This window comes from Argiope bruennichi, chromosome 1, assembly GCF_947563725.1.
Source record: "Argiope bruennichi chromosome 1, qqArgBrue1.1, whole genome shotgun sequence".
Lineage (NCBI taxonomy): Eukaryota > Metazoa > Arthropoda > Arachnida > Araneae > Araneidae > Argiope > Argiope bruennichi.
Genome location: NC_079151.1, coordinates 30,726,058 through 30,749,807, shown reverse-complemented (window position 1 = coordinate 30,749,807; position 23,750 = coordinate 30,726,058). Strand labels below are relative to the sequence as shown.

The 23,750-nt window shown below is 27.4% G+C and overlaps 1 protein-coding gene across 2 annotated transcripts; it reads left to right on the top strand.

Moving 5' to 3' along the window:
• The first annotated feature begins 45 nt into the window (after nucleotides 1-45).
• On the top strand, nucleotides 46-22,492 carry LOC129967970 (transcriptional repressor CTCF-like). Of its 2 annotated transcripts, none has more exons than XM_056081927.1 (14): nucleotides 46-133; nucleotides 4,116-4,354; nucleotides 5,455-5,736; nucleotides 5,874-5,981; nucleotides 7,013-7,282; nucleotides 8,226-8,528; nucleotides 9,817-10,428; nucleotides 11,871-12,137; nucleotides 13,699-13,932; nucleotides 15,340-15,550; nucleotides 16,058-16,147; nucleotides 17,015-17,170; nucleotides 18,195-18,358; nucleotides 20,059-22,492. In XM_056081927.1, exons 2-14 carry the CDS (start codon nucleotides 4,118-4,120, stop codon nucleotides 20,173-20,175), a joined length of 3,051 nt encoding a protein of 1,016 aa, XP_055937902.1. In that variant the 5' UTR covers nucleotides 46-133; nucleotides 4,116-4,117; the 3' UTR covers nucleotides 20,176-22,492. The 2 variants fall into 2 exon arrangements, with proteins under 2 accessions (XP_055937902.1, XP_055937901.1); XM_056081926.1 differs by lacking the exon at nucleotides 46-133 and adding an exon at nucleotides 2,306-2,386.
• Nucleotides 22,493-23,750: the final 1,258 nt, after the last annotated feature.

Sequence of the window (23,750 nt, the reverse complement as noted above, 5' to 3'; positions counted from 1 at the left end):
AAATTTACTTTAATGATTCGATGAAAAATACGATTACAAGGTCATCGATTGCGTAAGACCGATCGATAACAAATTTCTCATGGAGGTAGAATTCGCTAACGCCATCCAGTGTTAAGTTTTGTCAAAATTTTAGGTAAGATACCTTATAATATTAATTTCATAACCAATTATGTGTTATTTTATCATTATAAATTTAGCTTTTGACAGCTTAAGACCTTTGCATTATGTTGGAAAGCTAATTAAAATGCGTTGAGGTTTGAATGAACAAGTTAGCGTCAGAAAATTTCACGCATTGTAATGCTACCTTTCATTTCACAATTCAACATCCCTTTTTATAAAAAGTTTCATTTTGGCCGGTTTCGTGTCTGAAATATAAGTTTCACTGTGTTTAATGTTTATGAATATTTATCTTTAACACTTACTTTGTTTTTACTTTAATTTTAAACATGCATTTAACGGTTCGAGAACCACTAAAATTGTCAATATGGCGCACACTCTTGATAGTAGCGAAATGATCGTTTATCTAAAATACCCAGCCTTTGGGCTGAAAAATAGATGGCGCTAATTGCGAGAAAAAACGCATGGCGCTGTGTGGATGTAATATCATCCTAAATCATACATAAATAAGAGTAAAATTGGATGAAATTTATTTTACCATTAATTGTAGGCGAATGACACCATTACTAAAACAAACGCGGAATTACTCTAAGTACAGAAAACATGGCGACCTACGTATCTGTATATGTTGCTAAATCATTATCGATTTTTTTTTTTTAGATTTCAAAATTATTATCACATTATAAATCATTATTATTCAACAATTCAGAAATAAACCGACCACAAAATAATTGAAATATCAAAATTATAGAGCATTTATAACCATTAGGATGAATATAACAGCATTCAACTTAAAATACTGTTTACGTTATACTTTATTTTACTTTTTCAAAATTGAATCATTAATCAGTATTAATGTAATATATTTATTCAAACATTTTAATATAACATGATAATAAGTTGAATTTTGCAATTATAATAGGTGCATCTGGAACACAACAGGAAATTCCTTGTTTAAGTTTTTAATTTAAATACACAGAAGTATCCGTCACATTAAAAATATGCAATACTTAAGAATATTATATCGCACAGACATAATTTAAATTACATAAGCTGAAGCTAGCATCTGATAGAATATTATCTATACTGCATAATTAAATCATTAATCTTTTAAGAGGTCTAACTGCTCAGTGTACTAATTTTAAATTGATGAATTTTAAAAGGCATTTACTAAAATAGGTGTGTTATATTTTTGTTTTCAAATTGTTTTTTTAACAGTGAGAAAGGATATTTTTGTATAAATGTTTTGTTTGATATTTTGAAAATTTTCAATATTTATATAATCAACTTCAAATTCAAGATCATTGATCATGCATTTTAGAATTTCATTTAGTTTGGTTGACAAGACACTTAACAGTTTCATTCTATCAGGAAAAATATTTATGAATAAACTTTATTAAATTTGATTGATAACAGAGAAAAAATATTATAGTGATATTATGTATAATATTATCAAGATTAATTTAATCTAAATGATATACAATACTCTTTACAGTTTTGAAGCAAAATTTTGAATATTCTACTTCCATAATTATCAATGATATTTTAATATAGAATAAAATGTGATCATTTAATATAATTTGTTTGTCTACTTGTAATTGTAAATAATTGCAGTTATATTTGAATATTTCAATTTTTTTTAATAATTTTATTGCAACTTCATTATGAAGCTGCCATGAATTCTTAAAATTTAATTATCTAACTTCGTCATTTTCATTCTGTTTCTTTTATTAACGTTAATGTTAGCTGTTAATTGCTAACCAGCATTGAAACCTATCATTAGTTATTTGCTATGTAAAGGTAAGACAATTTATTTTTTAGTACATTAAGTGGTTATATCATATATGAGCTGATAGTTATTTATCTGTATATTTTTTTATTAGATATTAAAAAGATATTTGTATTAATATTCCTTGAAATGGTTTTAAAATCTAATTTATCATATAAATCATGCCTAAAACCATTATATCAGCGTGCAGTAAACATTTAGCTAATCCATAATTTCAGACACAGAATGTTTAAAGGTAAAATAAGAATAAATGAAATATTTCATTATTTTTCTATTTTTTTCTGTTTTAATAAATATTGAAGATTGTATTAAAAGCTTTTATCCTTTGGTGCAAGGCTGCAGTTTATTCAGATTGTTTTTATTCCGTTCTTACTAAAACAAACTAGACAGTTCCTATGTTTAACTTGTTAATCAAGCATGACACATTACTTGGAAATTTGGATTTCAATGTTCTTATAATTGGATTTTATCATTCTTAAGGTTGGTTATTTTCTTTTTATATAATAATTCTCTAGTGCTTTTAATATTTGAAGTATATATTATATAAATGTATTCATTTCATTGTTCAATTAATCCATTTGTTCAATTCATTTTAATAATCCTATAATCAGACATTATTTTTCCTTTATAATGTTTTATTAAAAAATAAGTTTTGAAATTATTTGTATTTTTAAAAATTATTCTTAATGATAAGTCTGATTTGGAACTTAATATGTTGTAGTTTTGTCCAGCGAGTGATATGAAATTATTTAAATAAAATATCTAATCCTTAGACTTTTCCATTTTTTTTCTAATTTGCATTTTATTTAGGTGATTTTTATAAGGAAATTTTTATGTATTGTAAGTAAACATTCATTTTTTTATATTCATACTTAAAAAAATATTTCTAAGTACAGTTAGAGACCTATATCCTAAATTATGTTATGAAATTTATTTCCATTTTTTGACTTCTAAATCTGGAATTAAAATGAACAATGAGCAGGAATAGTCCAAGCAAGAGCTAAACTTGACGCAAAAATTATTTCTTGGCTGTCAAATAATTTATTACATTTAATAAATAATTTATTACATTTTTCTATGTATTAAATAGGAATGTACAAACGGTATAATGCAGTAGGGACATAAGGAAAATACAAAAATGTTAAATAATTAAATTATTTTTATAAAGTTAATATTTCAATCAATAAAAAAATTATTAATAAATCAAAAAATAATTGTTTCACGAATTTGTCAAATACATCTTGATTTATGAATTAATGGAACATATGCTTTTTTTACTTCATGTTTTTCATTGTCGTATAGCAGATTCGTACATTATCATCATAATTTGTTTTATGGTTTATTGAGATCAAATTGATTAAATATCTAAGGACATTAATATTAGATCTGAAATAGTTTTTAATTTTTGAAAAAGATCTTTCTGCAAATACTATGAGGATTGTTAAGACCTATGACAAAGTTTAGATAGAATTCAAATAAATTATTTTGAAATAAATGGGACTATGCAAGGCAAAATTCAATGGCATATTAATAGTCCAATGTTGTAAATTCATTATTCAATTAGAAGAGAAACTTAAAATATCTAACTCTGCCTTGATGTATATGAAGGACTTGCAAATTGCATGATAATATTCAAAATTATATGCATTCTGTATTAAAACACACACATTTCCCTTGTAAAATTGGTTAGCATATTAGGTCTTGTGCACTTGCACCATTCATGCCTTGGCTATGAATACTGGAAGTAATGGGAAGTTGGGGATATATAACTTTGCCATAACAAACCCAAAGATTAAACTACAATTTTTAATTCAATAAATTAGATTCAATGATGAAATATTTTATTTATTTAATAAACACATTCTTAATAGAGACTTTCTGATGGAATCTTAGTAAGAGTGCATTAATTTATATAATTTTATGCAGATTGTTATGACGGACTTTTGATTATTGTTTGGAATGAGAATCTAAATAGGAACCTTATTATCTATTTATCCAAATAGATTGAAATCTTATTTAAATGTGAATGATCTATATTTAGGGAACAATTTAGCTCCATTTTTCAATCACTGTCTCTCCTTTTATTTGTGGGTTCTAATTTTTTAAATTGCATATTAATTAATGAAAATTCTTCCTTTGTAATAAAATTAATAGATTTTTAATAATTTTTAAAGTAATTTTGGATTTTTAAAATCTTTTTTTTTTCTAGGAATGGATGAAAACGCTAGTGAACCAGAAGGTGGTGAAACCATTACAGACATTCAAAATTATTTGGCATCTTTCAATAAAGAAATTCAAGATGGAGGAACTGCAGGATCATCCACCGCTGCAGCTGCTTTGGAATCTACAACAGAAGGAACTGCTGCAGAAGGCAGTACAGAAACAGCTTTCTTCGTTGCTGCTCCTGGTACAGCAGCTGGAGAAGGATTCCAGTTTGAGCAAGCTGAGGTCTGGATAAATTTAGATTTGTTTTCAGATTTTATTTTTCTTATAAATTTTGTATTGGCTATTTATTTATCTTGCTGTATGAAATGCTGTATGCTGTAGATGAATTCACATTAATATTTGTTTGTTAAATTGTTGAAATATTGATAAGTAATGGATATTTTAATATAGTGATTCCTATAAAGTTTTAATTCACTGGGCTCTTGTATAGGAATAAAATATGTATTCAGAATTCTAAATGGATCTTGTTATGAATGATTCTCCAACATTTTCATTTGTCCTAACATTTCATTTTCGCTGATTTTGAGTTATAACTGAAAGTGCCCGACTTAAAACACATTTTTATTCGTATTACCAACTAAAAAAAATAGTGATTTCCCACTGAGGCAAGTATATAAACAGTCTGAATGTACTTCTTGCCTTGAGAGAATCAACAAATTTTGTCTGATTTTACATCCGCATAATCAGTATATATATAACATGATATAATGTGCATTTATAAGGTAGTGGTATCACATTACTACAAAAGACAGTGTGCAATTTAAGGTAATTTAGCCCGATACTTAAATTTTTAATGGTGCTATGATGTCATGTGACTTTATTAAGTAGGTGTATACAATAAAGAGAACTAATAAACTAATAACTAAAGGTTTTTTTGTTATGTAACACAATTTAATGTTTAAAAATGCATTATTGAGAAGATTATGAACATTAAGTTGTGTATAAGAGATTTAATTGAAATTACAACCGGCAATCTTAATGAACCAATTGGACACCAAAAACTGTTAACATTAGAGACATTATATGCTGAACTTCTGTTAATAATCTTCATTTTTTTCAGGGTGATTTGTTTCCTTTTATTTATGAGATTCTTGATACAGAATCACAAACTTTTATAAATTATTAAATGATATTAATAATTCCAAAGTTGAAAATAATAAAAGAAGTATAGAATTTATTAATTGAAAAATTGATAAATCAAATGTTGAAAAAGATAAGATGGTGAGAAAAATTATCTAATCTTATTTGATATGCCAGCCATTTAAAAAATTAAGTGTTAAGTGAAGAATTGTAAATATTTTTAATGAAAAACATGTTTGCAGGCTCCTTTTGGAACTACCTATTATACATCTTCTGATGGAACATATTATGCTACCACTACAGGAGACCCTAATCAAGCAAGCACTCTGGCATTTGCTACTCAGGCAGATGGTACCACTGTTTTGCCAGTAGCTGGACAAAGAACTGCATACCGTACTGTAAGCACAGGCGATCATGCTGGCTTACAGCAGATTGTATTAGCTGTAAGCGAAGCTAATTCAGCTGCTGGTACCAGTGGCACTCGGCAAGAGATAGTAGCCATTCCTGCGTCTCTAGCTCCACAGGTATACTAAATGCTTCATGGCCTTCTTTTTTATATATTGATTTTGCAATTTTAAAATTTTGAGTCTTGTTATATTTTTGCATATCCATTTATGCACTAAATGATAAGATTCTATATCTTTTATTGATATATTACTAGGCTATTGGTAATACTGCACAAGTTGGGGACCAACAGGCTTTTGTAGCAATGCAAGCTACATCGTCTCATGATGGACAGATAGAAGAGACCCAATCTGTTCAAAATCAAGTAAAGAAAATTTAAAATCAATTATGCATTACCATTTTGCAATAACTATTTGCTAATATTTTATTGAATAGTACTTACTTTTTAAATCAAAATATACAATGAATTTTAATTCCACAAATGTCCCAACCTTTGAGTAGGTAAAATACATGTAACAAAACAATGTTTGTTTAGCAATATGGGGTTGAAAATGAAAAGTACTACCAAAAAAACAACAAAACTGCTGAGAAAATTAAAAGAAAGCACTTTACATCCATAATATTACAGCATGTGCAAAAATGTTTAACTGGTCTAGAGACTTTTGTTTCATGAACAGTTACAGCAGCAACTGAGTTTTGCAATTAGGTTTCTATTTTCAATTGAAATCTCATAGACACTATATTTTCCTGCTTTGCTTGTATTTATTTACATTTACTTGTTCTGCCTATACTTTTCATATCCAACTCCATATTGTTTTATGAAAAATGCTTCTTTATATGTTTTTTATTTACCCTTTAAGTCGTGGGCCCATAAATTCAGGGACACCCTCTGTAATTTATGCAAATACAAGATCATTAAGTTATGTTTTTCCTAAATGATAAACTCCATTATGAATGTAATAAACTGTAAAAGAATGCGGCACATCTTTTTTTATATAATTTCTGCCATTATATATATATATTCCAATTTTTTTCCCCAATATCTTTTTCTTTCTCTTTTTTTCTTTTTTATTTCAATTAGTGAAAACTAATAAACTAATATTCTTTTCTATGCCAAAGTGCTTAAAATTTGTATTGCCCTTTTATAATTTCTTTTATTTGAAACATTATTTTTCAGTCCTGGCTTTTTCCATTTAGAAGTTTTTTCATGTATTAATGTAACTGTGTAAAATGAAAAACAAATGCCTGTAATTAATAAGAGCACCAGATAAAAAAAAAATTATTTATGCTTAATAGGTTTTTAAAAAAAAAATTATGATTATGAAAATTGAATTTCTTTGAATTAAAATTATTTTAAAATAAAAATTTGTAATATCTTTTTAATTTACTACTTAGGGGCAGTTGGCTACCTTAGTGACATCTGATGATGGAGGCCAGGTAGATTCTAAATCTGGTTTATCTCAAGTACAGACTATTCGCATGATTTTAAGAAATGCAGATGGGACAGAGACGGAACAGAATGTTCCAGTCTCTTCCTCTCGTGTGCCAACCTTGCTCACAAATGATGGACAAGAAGTGCAACTGAGTGATGAGAATCAATTGCAGATGATATCAACAATTGTAGAACAAGCTGCATCCAGTGGACTGGCTGATGGAAATAATCAGGTAATCTTACATTCCTGTTAAAGTAACAGATGATGAGTACACTAATATTTATTCAGTAAATGACTAAAATATAGGGATATTTATTCATAAAGTAATGATTAGAATGATAATTATTCATAAAACATTAGTTACAGTAATAGATATTCATGTTTGTATTTACAATATTTTGATTATTCACAGAAACCCAAAACCTTTTTATTGTGATGAATGCCACGGGGGCCATTATAAATAATATATTTAATATATAATAGATTTAAAAAGAATTCTTTTGATTGATGATTTCTATTGATTATTAATGAGTAAAGGAAACTGCAAGGTTCCTGGAGTTTATTCATTAGTTGGAAAGTCAGTATGTTATTGTTTTATCTATACTATACCAAAATCATTAACCCCGTGAGTGACAAAATTAGCTTTTTCTATTTTCCATATGTTCAAAAGCATGTAATTATATTTTTTGAAACATCCTTGAATAAAGTATTCTCAATATTTAGATGTATTATTAAATTGAAGAAAGTACAGTTCAGTGGCTTTATAAGTTTGTTTTTCTAGCCTGAAAGCTATAAAGAGGAAAACAGTTGTTCATTTAGGGATTGAATAAAAGATTTCAACTACTTTTATAAATTGTGCTGAATAAAAATCCAATTTGACATAATTGAATCTTTATCTAGTATTGTTAGTATATATGATATATATAGTACTTGTGTATTAACTACTTGTTCTATGTGAAAAAAAAAGAGATTTTTTAAAGTTTTCTACCAGTTTTATGTAACTGAATAGCAATTATTATAGTATGTAAGAATTGAATAAGAAATTCATTTATCCTGGAAAAAACTTTTTTTTTTATTATCTTCTGTTAAAAAATAGTTATTGAATATTTCATATGTATTAAATTTCTTAAAAGACTTAAACTAATTATTGCCTTTAAATCTTTTGTTCATTCTAGGTTATTCTCAATGTTGGTAATGCTTACCAAGCTGTAACAGTAGTGCCCACTAATGGGGCATCAGGAGAAGTTAGTTATATGTTCATTGTGGCTCAGTCTGATGATGATAAAGACCCTACTAAAGAGATGGATCTTGACATGTCTGTGTACGATTTTAATGAAGGAGAAAAACATGGAGAAATAGTTGCTGAAGAAGTTGCACCGGATGGCACAAAGACAAGGACTATTCGAATTACTCAGAAGAAAAGCCAGATAGTTACACAAGCTCACATGTGTAATTATTGTAATTACACTAGTCCCAAGGTTTGTGCTGTTGTAACTTTTATTTTGACTGGCATTTTATGGATACATTTAAATAATTTAAAGTGAAGAGTTTATGTATTAATTTTCTTCTTATAGGAAGCAAATGCCTTTCTTAATGGATATTTTCGTATCTTTGTAATATAATACCTGTTTGTCACAGTAAAGTTTCTTTCAATTCTGATTTTATTAACATTTTTCATTTTTTCCTTTCTATTTATTCAAATTATAAACATTTAACGACTTTGAATAATGTAGAAGTGAATATATTTGTTTTAGTTTAATGTCAGTTATTTCTGATCATACACTAGTTTTTTACCTCCATTTCTAAAAAATAAAATAAAAGCAGAAATTCTTATTTGCATTTAATTAACGGAATACCATATGTAGCTGTTTGTTTGTTTTTATATATATACTGATTATTTGATTTAGAGGATTAGGACATTCTGTGAAAAATTAATCGTATTTTAATCTGCTTACATATTTTTAACTTCATTCATTTGAATTTCTAAGTGATTTTTGAGTTCTCTTATCATATAGTTTAAGAATATTTGTGAACAAATTATTTATTAAAACCTTCAGTTAAAAAAAAAAAAAATCCTTTTTTTTATCATTAATTTTCTCCATCCTTTTAATGTAATTAAGTAATTTTTTAAAATTGTTTGAATATTTAAATTATTAAAAGGATTGATCCTTATTGGAATTATTTAATTCTATAAAACTTTAGAGGATGTATTTCATTTTTATTTTATGCCATGTTATTGTTTCATTGTATAAACTTTATATTTTTTGACATATTTTCTGGGTTCTTTCACCTCATCTGGTGAACTAGTGCGGCATGTTCACTATCGTCATATCCATGTAAAGCCCCACCATTACACAGAGTGTGATTATGCTTGTGTTGAGCTCAGCAAACTTATTTTAAGTTTACCAGCTAAATTAATCTCAGATCTTTTATTCATAAGAGCAACAAGAAAATATTTGTTTACCTTCAAATTGAATTTTTAAGGCCATTTTTAATAATAAATTTTACTCTACTTTTTCTCTTACCATACAATTTTCTAAATTCTTTATTTCTCTTATTTGACTGTCTTTATTATTAAGAGGCATATCACTTAAATACGGTAATTTTTGTAATGCAAATTTCTGACATTTGCAATATTATATTAAATACATTACATCATATTTCTTTATAAAATTGATTTTTATAAACATTCTTGCATTACTTTATTTAATTTTCTAGTTTATTTTACTTGGAGTAATAACTTAATACTTACCATTTGTATTTTAGCGGTATCTACTGTCTCGTCATATGAAGTCCCATTCAGAGGAACGACCCCATAAATGTGGTGTGTGTGAACGTGGCTTTAAGACATTAGCTTCTCTTCAGAACCATGTCAATACCCATACAGGTACTCGCCCACATTGCTGTCGTGATTGTGATGCTTCTTTCACCACATCTGGTGAACTAGTGCGGCATGTTCGCTATCGTCATACCCATGAAAAGCCCCACCGTTGCACAGAGTGTGATTATGCTAGTGTCGAGCTCAGCAAACTCAAGAGGCATATGCGTTGTCATACTGGAGAGCGACCATATCAATGTCCACACTGTACATATGCCAGTCCTGATATGTATAAATTGAAACGTCATTTACGAATCCACACTGGTGAAAAACCATATGAATGTGATGTTTGCCAGGCACGGTTCACACAGTCAAACAGTTTAAAAGCACATAAATTGATCCATTCTGGTAATAAGCCGTCCTTCCATTGCGATTTCTGTCCCACAACCTGTGGTCGCAAAACGGACTTAAGAATACACATGCAGAAGCTTCACACCAGTGATAAACCCTTGAAATGCAAGAGATGTGGAAAGACTTTTCCTGATAGGTACTCTTATAAGGTAAGGAAGGTGTTTTTCCTTTTATTTCTATAACAGTAAGTTATAATTTATCTGTATATTTGAAATATTGGATATTCATATATTAATTAATTCTGTGCATTCTGTATTATTACTGTGATGAAAAATTCAAGTACAAAAACTGATGTAGAAAGAATAAACACTGGAAGATGGAACAAGAGGCTACTTTTTTTTTTTTTTTTATAGTAGATTTGGTGTAACAATGCTATAGATTTCTTCTCAATTTAATATTCAGTAAAAAAAAATATTTTTATGTTTTGCTAAATAATGGCCTGAAAAAATAATTAGATGATTCAAAAATTTGCCAAATTACATTCCCCCCCCCTCTCTGGATGTTTTAGGTATGGCTTTAATTAGAATCTGAAGTATCTTACTATACTTAGAATCTAACAAAACTTGCAAATTTTTTCATATTATGTTTGTATTTGCTTGTATATAAGGTAAATATTAATATAAATAAGCAGAAATACTATGTATAAATCATGCATTAAATGGGAGGATAAAAAAATAAGAAAATGCATTTGATATTCATGTTATTTACTTTATATTTACTGCTCTATTATAAAATTAAATAAAATATAGCAAAATTGAAGTATAAATTTAAAATTCAGGATTTATGCTTACTGTGCTCTTGCACTTTTATGCTTCCAGAATTGTTGCAATCATAGGCATGCTGTGGTAAATTATTGTGGTAATGTGCTGACTCATTTTGAGAATATTTTAAAATTGGAAAAAGTATCATTTCTATTTATTTAATCGACAAAATCAAAGAATTAGCCACAGTCATAGCTTAAATTTCACTGATTTTTATTTCATGAAATGGTTCATGACCCTACGGAAGTCATCAGTAGTTGCCCCCCCCCCCCGACCATTTTTGAGAGAAATTGCAAAATACTTTCACTGTACATTCTATATGAGAAAAAACAATAATCAAACTAGGCTGAACCACTGTATTGATTTTGCTTATTTTTATTTCATATGAAAATTCATGAGCCCTAATTATATCATAAATCCTCACCAGTGTGCCTCCCCCATTATTTAAAGAAATCTCAGAATGGAATCTTGACACAGATCCTAGCTTGAACTATTAGAGCATTATTGTCAATTTATTTTACTATTTAGTATGTATAGCTTATTAGTCAGAATGTTTTATCATAAATGATAAGTTCATCAAAATTAATTGGTCTTGCTAGATTAATGATATTAATATGATTGGTAAACTGTTGGTAGTTGAATATTCTAGTGTTTACATATAGTATTTTCGATATTTTGAACTCTGTTATTGAATAATTTCCAAGTTTTATAATATTTAACAAGATTCAGTCTATTAGTGTGAGGCTCATTTTGATTATATTTTATTGTTAAAAAATTATTTTATAAAACATTAGAAACAAAAGTATTTATTAGTTTTCCTATTCCCGTAGCTTCACTCTAAAACTCATGAAGGTGAAAAGTGCTTCAAGTGTGATCTCTGCCCATATGCTTCTATTTCTCAGCGTCATCTAGAGTCTCATATGTTAATCCATACTGACCAAAAGCCTTTCCGATGTGATGAATGTGATCAAGCTTTCAGACAAAAACAACTGTTAAGACGGCACAAAAACTTGTATCACGATCCAAATTATGTTGCCCCTGCTCCCAAAGAAAAGACCAATGAATGTTCAGAATGTGGAAAAGCATTTAGACATAAAGTAAATAGAAGATTAATTCTATTTTCCTTGAAATCCTCCTATTATCAAACTATCCTTTTCATTGTTTCATGTTTGCTTGTCAAGGAGCAAAAGATTTTAAATGATTTTTTTTACTCTATTTTTCTGAAATTAAATTCATTCTGTTTTATATTTATATTAATTCTTTTTACATTTAAATATTTGTATTATATTGCATTTGTTTACATATATTGTACTTTTTTTTTGTCTATATTATCCTTGCATTAAATACATCCTTTTTAAAATCTTATCTTACAAAATCTATAAGCTTGTTTCTATTATTTGCATAAATTTTGGTGAGTAATTTTGGTATCATTGAATTCATTAAACTTTCAACACCACCATAAAATAAAATAAAAAGGTACTTATGTTAAATTCAATGAACTGTCCAGTCAGGCCAAATTTCTTAAAATTTGTGGACGAACATTTCGTCTTCACTAAATAAAATAAAAAGTTGCAATTTTCAAAATCAGATCATATTGAAATTCAAACTTTGGGGTATACAGACAGCATTTTCAAGTCTTATAAGGCTTCAGACTTCTGTGTTAAATGGAGATGTGACCATTTCAAGTCAAATTATTGGAATAATCATATTAAGAATAATCTGTTCTATTGGCTGATCTTCGTGATTATTATCATCAAATATCTTGGATTAACTATCAACAGAATTCAGTTCAAGTGTTCTGTATTTGTTCACATATTCTTATCTATAAAATTTTCAAGTGTCACCAAGAAAATAAAAAATTAAAATCCACCCAGTTTTGTGTCAAAGTTCTATACTCAAATGTTGTACTGAAAATATTATGTAGCTTGTTGTCACTTCCAATTAAAATAATTTTTATTAAAATATTTATAACTTTTTTCATATATGTTATGTTTCTATAATGAACTTGAGTCAATCTAATATTTATTAAATATTATAACTTTCAACACTATATTGATGAATTGGTATTTTTGCATCAGTTTGATTGTGGAAATTATTAAATGTGTCATTACTTTTTTATATCCCAAAGATTGTGATTTTTTTCACCTGTTACTCAATGTAAGTTTCATTGTAGTTGGAATAACCCTTTCTATTCAATAATATAACTCATATAATATATGAAAACTAGATAAGGGCTCGAATGTAATTTTATTATATGTCTGTTCTTCAAAGTGACATAGCAACAGGAAGGATATGAGTTCCAAGTGAAAATTTTTGGGATGGGAATAAACTGTTCCAGTAACTTATTAGTGCATTAGTGCATTTTAACTTATTAGTGCTTTTAAAATCCAAATACAGAGCCAAGTCCTTTAATCTTATCAACTATAAATGCTAATTCTAACATAAGAGAATATTTGAACATGATTTCAAAATAAAACAATTGAATTAATGTAATCTCTCTTGAACGTTTGAATGATGCTCTATTTACAATGTAGTTAGAAAAGATAACATTCAAAGCTTGTTAAAGTTATATATAAATAACAGATTTAGAAAAACTAGTAATCTTGCGTTTTAGATATTAAATATGGAAGATACAAATAATTCCTTATCTTTGTGCAGGGAAATCTTATTCGACATTTGGCTATTCACGATCCAGAAGCATCCATGGCTGAAAAAGAGGAAGCTTTAAGGATTGGTGAGCCCAAAGGTCCTGGTGAACAACCTGACGGTGAAGAGGAAGAGGTTTATTACATGGAAGAAGAGGATGAAGAAGATGTGGATGCTCCACCATTCTCTGGTGCAGTTACCATTTCAGACCAGGGTACAGTTCAACAAACTGAAGATGGACAACAGGTAAGAATAATTCATACTTATCCTTTTATTGTGATTAAACAAAATTTTATAAGCAGTCTATTCTTTTTACCTTTACTAATTTTAGGTTTTAAAATGTTATGAGATATTCTTTTAATCATTTGCACTTATATATTGATTTTGATTCAATATTTTAAAGGTGTATAATTTTAACATACTTCATCGATTTCTTATGAAAATAATTAGAAAAAAAATACAGATTAATTTTTAAGACTGAAATTAACTAAGAATTATATTTCCAAATCGTAAAATGAGCCTTTACACTTATATATGCATAACTTTGCTTTAATTATTCCGAGTAAAGGTATGATCCAGGGTTTTATGTATTAGAAGATATTCATTAGGACTAAATTATATTTTTTATAGTATAAATGTTGTATATTTTTCATTGGGTGTTTTCCCAATATTTATTCATATGATGGCCAGCTCTATAAGTCAATTATTGCAATATTAAATCTTTTATGTGCAATTTTGATATTTATGATATATGAATATAGCAATAACACATCTCACTTTTAAGTTATTTTCAAAAATAAGTTTTACTGGAACTTCTTTAAAACAGTGAACAATATAAAATACATTAAAATAATTACTTTCTATCAGGGAAAAAATTCTTCTGGAATTGGTAGATAAAATACTTTTATGAAATAAAACTATTTATGTTAATGATTTGCATCTGGATTAGTAAATATATATATTGCAATGTTATTATTTCTAAAATATAGTATTTGTCAGCCTCAACTATATATAATAGAAATTAATAAGACCTCTTTAATAATAATATTATTTTCATGATAAATATAATATTTTTGGTAATACGAAATAGAATATAAGCTTCATGAAAAGTAGGCTATATGTTTGATAAGAGAAAAAGAAATAGACAAATGCAGTTTATGAATACATATGCTATTCATTATGTATATTATAAGTTTATTGATTAATGTGCATTGCTGATGATTTTGTTAAGTAAGTTTTACTTCTTTTCATCATTTTTGAAAAATAAAAACAGTTAAAAATTGTATTTTTATTGGATGCAAGTACCTTTTTAAATCTTTTTTTTCTGCCTCTTCCTTAACATTGCTGAATTGTAAAGAATGCATATATGTTCTTTCTTAAGCCATGGTAATTCTTTTGGTGCTTGATCCATCACTTTGGGGGAATTATTTATATTCATTTAGTATGTTGCTGCTAACGGTGGCTAAATCTATTTAGATTTCCATAAACTAAATATGTATATGAACTGAGATTGTTTAGCAACACTTTAAATTTCCAGCACCATTTAAGAAAGACATAATTTTTGATTTATATGATTTAGGTTTAAGAAGTGCTTCTTATCTGCTCAATAAACATCCCTTTATTGTTACTTATATTTAAAATTTATATTTCTAGGTAGTTGTATTTGAAGTAATTCAACTTCATCCTCCTGCATCTGATCAGCCGGTCACTGAACTTCAGCCAGCAGCCACGACTAGCAACGGTGAAACTACTATATTGCCAACTTTACAGGAAACTCCTGAGGAAGAAGAAGACTGTTATGTAAGTGCGGTTGCAGAAGTTCTTGGACAGGTGGCTGCACAACAAACCCCTGCATCTCCAGCAAGTATGTAGTTTTTTCATATTTTATTTTGGAGATTTTTACATTGATTTAAAAATTAATTGTAATCTAGATATTTTGGGTGTCCAGTTTTTTAAAAAAAATCTTTCTATTACTGTTACATTTCTCTTAATATGTTTGTTTAAATTACAACTAAAAATAAAAATTAACTTGGTAGAAGTTTTCAGGAAAGTTAATTTCTTAAAAATTGAACTTTAAATAATTTTTGGAATTTTATAAGATTTATATAAATTTTTTTGATGCTGTAACTGTATGCCAATAATATCACATACACTTACATAGGGTTGTAGCAAACTTAAGTTGAACATTTTAATAGGTTAGTATTTTGAATCATCCTTCAATAAAATTTTGAAGTGTTGTTTAGGTATTAAACTTTCTTCTTCATTCATTAATATCTTTAATTGTGATACTTTTATATCTAAATGAATAGATCAATCAATTAGACAGTCTTACTTATCAAATGTCGCTTTTATGTACTCTTTAAAATTATAGCTCCTGCAACACCAGCTCGACGTAGAGGTAGACCCAGAAAAACTCCTGCACCTGCTACACCTGTGACTGAATTACTTAAACAAGTGAAAGGTAAATTATTATTTCTCTTCTGGTTTTATCAAAAATTTTCTCAACTCTGCTATTGAAATGGGCCTTTGAAGTTTTAGTAATTTTTTGTACATTTTAATATAAATGGTTTTGTATACAATCTTATGAATGTTCTGGAAAAATATAGAGAATTAGTAGTGCCTGACTGTAACTTAAATCTTTGCGATCAATGGATCATGTTTTCAGAAACCAGTTGTACTGAAAATTTTCCATGTATCAAACTTTGGTGCATGCTGCATCATTGATGTAAAATATCAAACTGTTTTTTTTTTTTTGAAAGTATGGAGAGAAAAGAACTCTTGAAAACATGTCTTTGTTAAAAGGCTTATTTCCTAAGGGTTTTAACTTTTTTTATCTTCAAAGAAACTTGCTAATTCATTTAATTTCAATATAAGAATGGAAAAAACGTTTTAGTTATAATTTATCTGCAGATATCCAATTATTATGATAAGCACTGAACTTACTAGAACATTTAAAAATGATGCATAATTAAGGATATATTTTATAAATAGGAAAACAAAGTATTAAATAATAACAAAAAGAAAAGGAATGTAGTTTCATATATTGTTTTATAAAATATTAAGAAAAATTTCCTTAAATCAAGATTATTATTATTATAAATTTTTCTAAATAATATCAATAAATTGGACTGAAACTTTTATCTTTTTGTTAAATTAATGTAGTTACTCTAATTATATGTCTGATTATATATCGTTTTATGTATTTTAATTATAGCGATTTTAATTACACATTTACTTATTAAATTATTAAAAATTCTGGCATTCTCTTTCTTTATTTAATTTTAGATATTTATTGTAATACTGTTCAATTTAATGATGTTTCTTTCAGTTGAAGAAATTAAAGAAGATTCTGTTAAAGAAACCCCATCTGCTCGAGGTCGTAAGCGCAAGGTAACGGAAGTTGCTGAACCACCACCTGTAGAGATACCAGTTGAAACTCCTAAAAGAGGAGGAAGGCCTTTGCGTTCTTGTCGGATGAGGAAAGGTTAGTTATTATATTAATAATAAAAGTGACATAGGGTTGTAAAAATTAGAAAGCATTAAAATTTTTTAAAGTTGAAGACACTTTTTTATATGTGGTGATGAAGCGATAGATACTTAGCCAGATAAAATTAATCTTGATAGAAAATTAAATGTATCATTTTTGCTTACTTTACTATGCTTAAAATAAAAAAAAATTCTGCTATAAAGCATCATTTATATAGTTTTCAAAGAATTGATCTAAATGAATTTAAAATGAAAATATGTATAATCAACATTTTAGTAAACAATTTTCGTTTTTACGAATTTAATATTACTGATGAAAACTCATTTTAAAGTTATAAATTAAAGATAGTATTAGTATATTACTGAATAATATTGAGAGTAATAATTAAATTCCAAAATTAATCATAAAATGAAAAAAAAATTATTGTATAGTTTGCATGAAAATTATACATTATTTATTTTATATGATTTATGCTCATGTAGCATGATGTCATGTAATTAAAACTATTTAATTTTTCTATGTTTCACTTTATTGTCTGTAAATATTTAATCCCGCATTATGTGAAGAATAATGTTAGTGAATTTTTTCACAAGTAAAATATGCTCCAAGTTTTCATTAGAATTGACTGCATCTTTAAAAAAAATAGAATAGCTTCTTCACATATTTCTTCATCTTTGCTTAAATTAGCACCAGATAATATGTCTTCTAATGATGCTTCAATTGTGAATAATTCCAAATTCATGATATTGTTATCATAGTTTATATACTCCTTGATAGTTTTCTTCAATACCAGAAACAATATGTAACCAAAGTACATTATGCTTTATAAATGAAGTTCTTTATCATTATAATGGCAGCACATAAATTGAGATTATGATAAAATGACACATAAATATTAATGAGTTAAAAATTATCAATGATGCTTTATCGTATTTATAAAATTTCATAAGAATCTACATTAAAATGTTAAAATCCATGCATTTTTTTTGTTTGTGATTTAGAAAATAAATTTTCTTTGCAGATGATTCCCAAAATGTTTCTGAACCTGTATCTGCTTCTGTTGTGCCTGAAGAAATGGAAGACCTTCCTGAATCTGAGGAGCTTGCTCGAAGAGAAGCAGAACAAGAAAGGAGAAGACTAGAACAAAAGCAGAAAGATATGGCAGAATGCTTTGGATTCAATGAGGTAGAAATTTGCTTTAATTTTTCAATGTACATTATAGTATATAAAGTATATAACAATTTACGGTAGCATTTCTAATCTTTTGAGACTCAATTACTTTTATCTAACACCTTTATAGTCTGATAAATTAGCTTTTCAAATGAATAGGATTGTTTTTTTTTTTTTTTTAAATATTTACTTGAATCTTGGGAATTTTTTTTAATCCCTGGAATTTTAAGAATACTTATGCCATAAGCATGAATAATCAATTTTTGGAATGGTTATGGAAATCGCCAAAGCCAGCTGTGCCATTTAAAGGATAATGACAAAAGTAAATAATGTTTTTTTTTTTCCTCTTAACAATAAATGCTAAATTACAAAAAAATGTTTTTATCTTGCATATAATTCAATTAAAATCCCCAAAAAAAAAAACTTTTTTTGTGTATGAATAAGACTTGTGGTCCTGAAGTATCTGTCCTCAGTCAAGCATTTAATCAGGATGATTATTTGGAAGATTTCTGTCATCAATTAGGATAATTTCTGCCTCAATAAGAACATACATATAATAGATAAAGTGTGGAGACCAGGTAATAGATTATTGTTGAAAAAAATCGCTTATTTTATTGTTGGAGAAGCTTTGATTAAATGTGCCCTACCTGGACATTGATGCAAAAGAAAGTATTGTTAAGAGTTGGACTATTTTATACTCAATATTTGCTTTATATTTAAGCAAAGTTATTATCTTGCATACACCATGGAAAGTATTCCTGACAATAATATTTGTGGTTTCTAAAAGTTTTAGGAAAATTAAATATAGCAAAGCCTTTTTAGTGGATCATTTGTTGCTCTGAAAAGACTTATTAACTAGGACAATATGTTATTTTAATTTAGTTCAAAATACAATGAACTACTTACTTTAGCCAACAATATAGTCTTATTAAAATATAATCACATTATCATATTATTTTGCCTATAATATGAGAACAGTAAACAATATATGACTAAATTCAATATTGATAAATTTTATAATTCTGTATTAAATAATTGAATGCCAGTCTATAATAATTGCCAATAATTTAAATTTATGATAATTTCTATTTCTAAATTTTTACGGCAGAATATATAACAATGAAATAAAATCCATGTTATTTTATATGCTTTATTTGATGGATATATTACAATATACCGAAATTAAAATGTCCAAATTCATAGCAATAGCCCCGATTCCATTCCTTCCTTGCTGTTGTAGGAAAGTTTGCAAAAAAATTTTTAAATTTTTTTGTTTGTCATGCCATTTGATTTCAAATGATTTTATTTTTACCTCCATGGCACTGATTCATCTTTATGTGCTAAGGGTATTTTTAGACTTTTAGACACGAGACAAGGAAGAAACACTGTCATATGAATATTAAATGTTTTAGGTTACAATGGTCTTATATCTTGAATGGTAAAAATTGCCTTAAACTCATTTATAGAATCAATCTGAATATCTCTCAATTCACATCTTATGAGGTTTTACGGTTATTTAGAAGAAAAATCTTTATTATGTACACTGAGCTTCCATATATATATTTTTTGTGTTTTCTCTTTTAACACTGTCCCACCAACTAAAATTTTGAAAATTTCTCAATAAATAAAAAATTTCAATCAAATATTAAAATGAATGCTCCTTAATGATGATTTTTTCCCATTGTATTGAAATAATATATTTTCATTTCCTAAAGGATGAAGAAGAGACCGAAACAATACTGGCTATGCCAGCTGTTCCTGGTAGTCAGTCGATGAATGTGATGGAAGATGGCACCTTGCTTGTTAACCTTCCCAACCATACCGGAACATAACATCTTCCCTCATAAACATTTTACACGCACGATCTCTTTGGAAGGCCGAGCATGTTTTGACGCACCTCCTGACTCTGCAATTCTCTATCAATCCGAGATAAACTCTCCATAACTCGAGCACCAGTTATTCGTCTTTTATTTGTAAATAAACGTTTTCCGAACTGGAAGAGGGAACTTGCACCTTGATGAAACAGGTGTGACAAGTCATATGTGTGCGTAAGTGGACTGAATGGGTGAATGAACATGCATTTGAGAGTTAATATTCTGTTTTTATCATTTGTCTGTTAGTTACATTTGAGAAATTTGAATTTATTATGTATTTGTGCTTATTGTTTTTTTTTAACAATCTATTATTTTATTGCTTGTAAATTTTTTCCACCATATTTTTAAGGCTCATAGAGATTCTTTTTTTTTTTTTTTTTTTTTTGAGATGTATGTACAGTACAGTGTCGATAGTATGAGGATCAGTTATTGCCAAAGCTGATTCTGAACTTAATAAATTATATATTTTAAACTTTTTGTGTCAAAACTAGAAAAAATGTGATAAATTTTTCTTAGTAATGTGTTGATTTTTTTTCTTTTTCATTATTGCAAATTTTGGGCTTCCTTGACCTCTTTTTCATTGTGATTGTTGTTGAGATCAGGGTTGTCTATAAAATTTTTCAGAATATTGACATGTTTTCATACATGAAATTAATACAGATATATGTATTAATAAATTTTGATGAGATTATTTTTCTGTTATATAAGTGTGTTCACTTTTTTGTTGCAATTTATTGCAAATGTAGCTATTGTACAGGTTTTATAACTTTTTTGAAAATTAAAAAGCATACAATTTTTTAACATATAAATTTATATGAAAGCTCTATTATGAAAAACGGAATTACAAATGAGTGCAAACATTTTTTCAAATTGAAATGTAATCATAGATTTTTTAAATCTTTTATTTATATGAATTATCGACATTTTGCTGTACTTATTATCTTATGTATATTTACATGATAATTTTCACTTCAAATATAAATATTTCGTATAAGATTTGATTCTTTTACTTTGATTTCTTTATTAAAAATTAATATTTTTCATATGATGTACATGTTAAAAGAGAAAAAAAATATTTGTTGTATAAAAGAATATTTGAGTGGCATAAATTTGTTAAATGTTATTTTTCCCTGTGCTTGATATTTTAATGTTTACATGAATGAATTTAATGAACTTTTGTGTAAACTTAAAATCTTTTCTGACAATAGGCTCAATTTCACGAGTCAATAAATAACATAGTGATCAGTATTTATATGTTTATACATTAGAAAATTTTTTTATGTGCTGTCTATGAAAAATACTGTGATGTGAAACTAGATAAAACAAAAAAACAGTGAATAAATCCATATTCCTTGTGAGATGACATGGCTGTTTGTAAATTAGTAGTTTCCAAAAGTGTGTTAACTCTGCATTTGAAACTCGACTGTGTTATTTTTAAATTGTATTAGCATTGTCTAATACTACATAGTTTCTGGAAATCGTTAAATTTAAATTAAAAATAATCATGTGAAGTATAACTAAATAAATTGCAATTCTTTAAGTTTAATTATGTATTTTAGTATATTTTTTTAATTTAGTTAAAAAATTTCCCAACTTTAAATCATAAGTTATCAGTATAAAATAATTCATATTTATATGGCAAATATTATTGAATAATATTTTTGAAAGTATTAAATAAGTGTGAATATTTTATATTGAGAATTTTGCATTAATTTAAAAATCTTGTGTTTATTTATGTTTAAATAATCTAGCTATGTTTTATTATTTCCATATTCTTATAAAACTGTTCAGCATAAACTTAATTAGTAAATATTTTGCTTATTTAAAGATTTGGATAGTTTTATTTATATTATTTGTATTTTCTTGTTAAAAACATTATATGCAGTGTTATTCGTGTCCATCACCACACAATCAACACAAATTACCTTGCAGCCATTTGTCCTTAATAGGAGATTATAATTTTTTAAAAATTGTACTTTGTTGCAATACATTTTCGTGTATTGCGAATTAATCAAATTTGTTTGTAAAATAACTATTTTTGATTCGGTATCTTATTCTGAATGTAAATATGATTAAAAGATTATTTCCTAATTAATATGAATGAATTAAGAGGGTGGTTTTAGCTCATTTAGATTTATTTTGTGATGTCATGAAATGGTATTCCCACTGACTGCTGTTCTTTAGTGAAGGCGCTACTCTTCTATTTTCTGAAGAGTTTCATGTAGACAGTGATTCGTGCATGTAAATTCCATAATAAAGTATCTTTTCACATTGATTCTTTCTTTAATCATTGTGATTTTTACTACTTTTTAGTAATAACATTGAATGAAACTTGAAACATAGTTTTGTATTAAACTGGCAGAAGTAATCTCGTTGAAACTTTTTCGCATATTCCATAATAAATATACTCCACCCAGTTGAACCTTGAGCTTGTCTTTGTTTATTTTTACTTTAATGTAAATATTTCTGATTTTTATTATCAATTTCTCACACATATATATGTTTTTTGCTTCGTAGTCCCTTCAGGACCAGTGAGTAAAGAACGAATCGTTCTCACAGGACCGAGCGCTCTGAACTGAAGCGTCGCCAAGAGCCCACTCAATTTCCGCAGTTAAGCCTAATTTTACAAAAAATTCATATAAAATCATCATTTAATGTAATGATTTCAATTTTTCAAATAACATTTATAATATACTACTACTTTATATGTATTAATATAAAGACTAATATTAGTAGAAATGAGTGAAATAAGCAAAACATTTAACTTTTAACTATACCCACGATAATGAATACTATACACATGAAAACAAAGTTATAAATATACAAATTGTATAATATTTCATTCTCACCCCCAGCAATAGACATTTGAATGCACTTTCCCTTATTCTCCTAGCGAAAAAAAAAAAATCAAAGCAATCAATAAGAACATCGGAATCCCTTTAAATCACACATGCACTTTCAGTGAGTGGTTTGTTTATACCAATAAATCTATCAAATTTAGAAACGCAGAACTGAAACGAATGCCTGCCTGCGTATGAAGGTCCAATGCCATACATTTAGACTGTTAAGTGTTTCAGTCTTTTAATAATGGGAAGGCGAAATAGATCAAAACATACAAAATACTATGTAGCGATCTCGAAATTGCAAACAGCAAATCTATTCCCCCTACATAAATCAATAAACATTCCATTCTTTCTCCACTCAGTCAAAATATATATATAAAAAACACAACAACAACAAAAAAAAAACAGCAAAATGAATTATGGCTCTTTAAATGCCCAATTCTCTTCAAAGAAAAGAACACGTGCAACTGCTTACATGTTTAAATACGCCTGATCAAGTAAAAAAACAAACTCAGAACCGAAAGCGCATATTGAAGACAACACTCTGTGAGATGTTCTTCAAAATTATAACGCACTTCAACCACCATCTAGTATTTGAACATTTAAATAAAACGTTCCAAATAGAAATCGCACCGGCTTGATCGTGGGCCCATAGAGACGGAAAGACTCATCGCGTATATCATACCGTGG

Excerpts from the sequence above, each read along its gene's own strand:
- LOC129967970 (XM_056081927.1), top strand. The coding sequence starts at position 4,118 with ATGGATGAAAACGCTAGTGAACCAGAAGGTGGTGAAACCATTACAGAC. Across the intron at positions 8,529-9,816 it reads GTAATTACACTAGTCCCAAG|CGGTATCTACTGTCTCGTCA; the intron begins GTTTGTGCTGTT and ends TTTGTATTTTAG. Across the intron at positions 13,933-15,339 it reads AAACTGAAGATGGACAACAG|GTAGTTGTATTTGAAGTAAT; the intron begins GTAAGAATAATT and ends TTATATTTCTAG.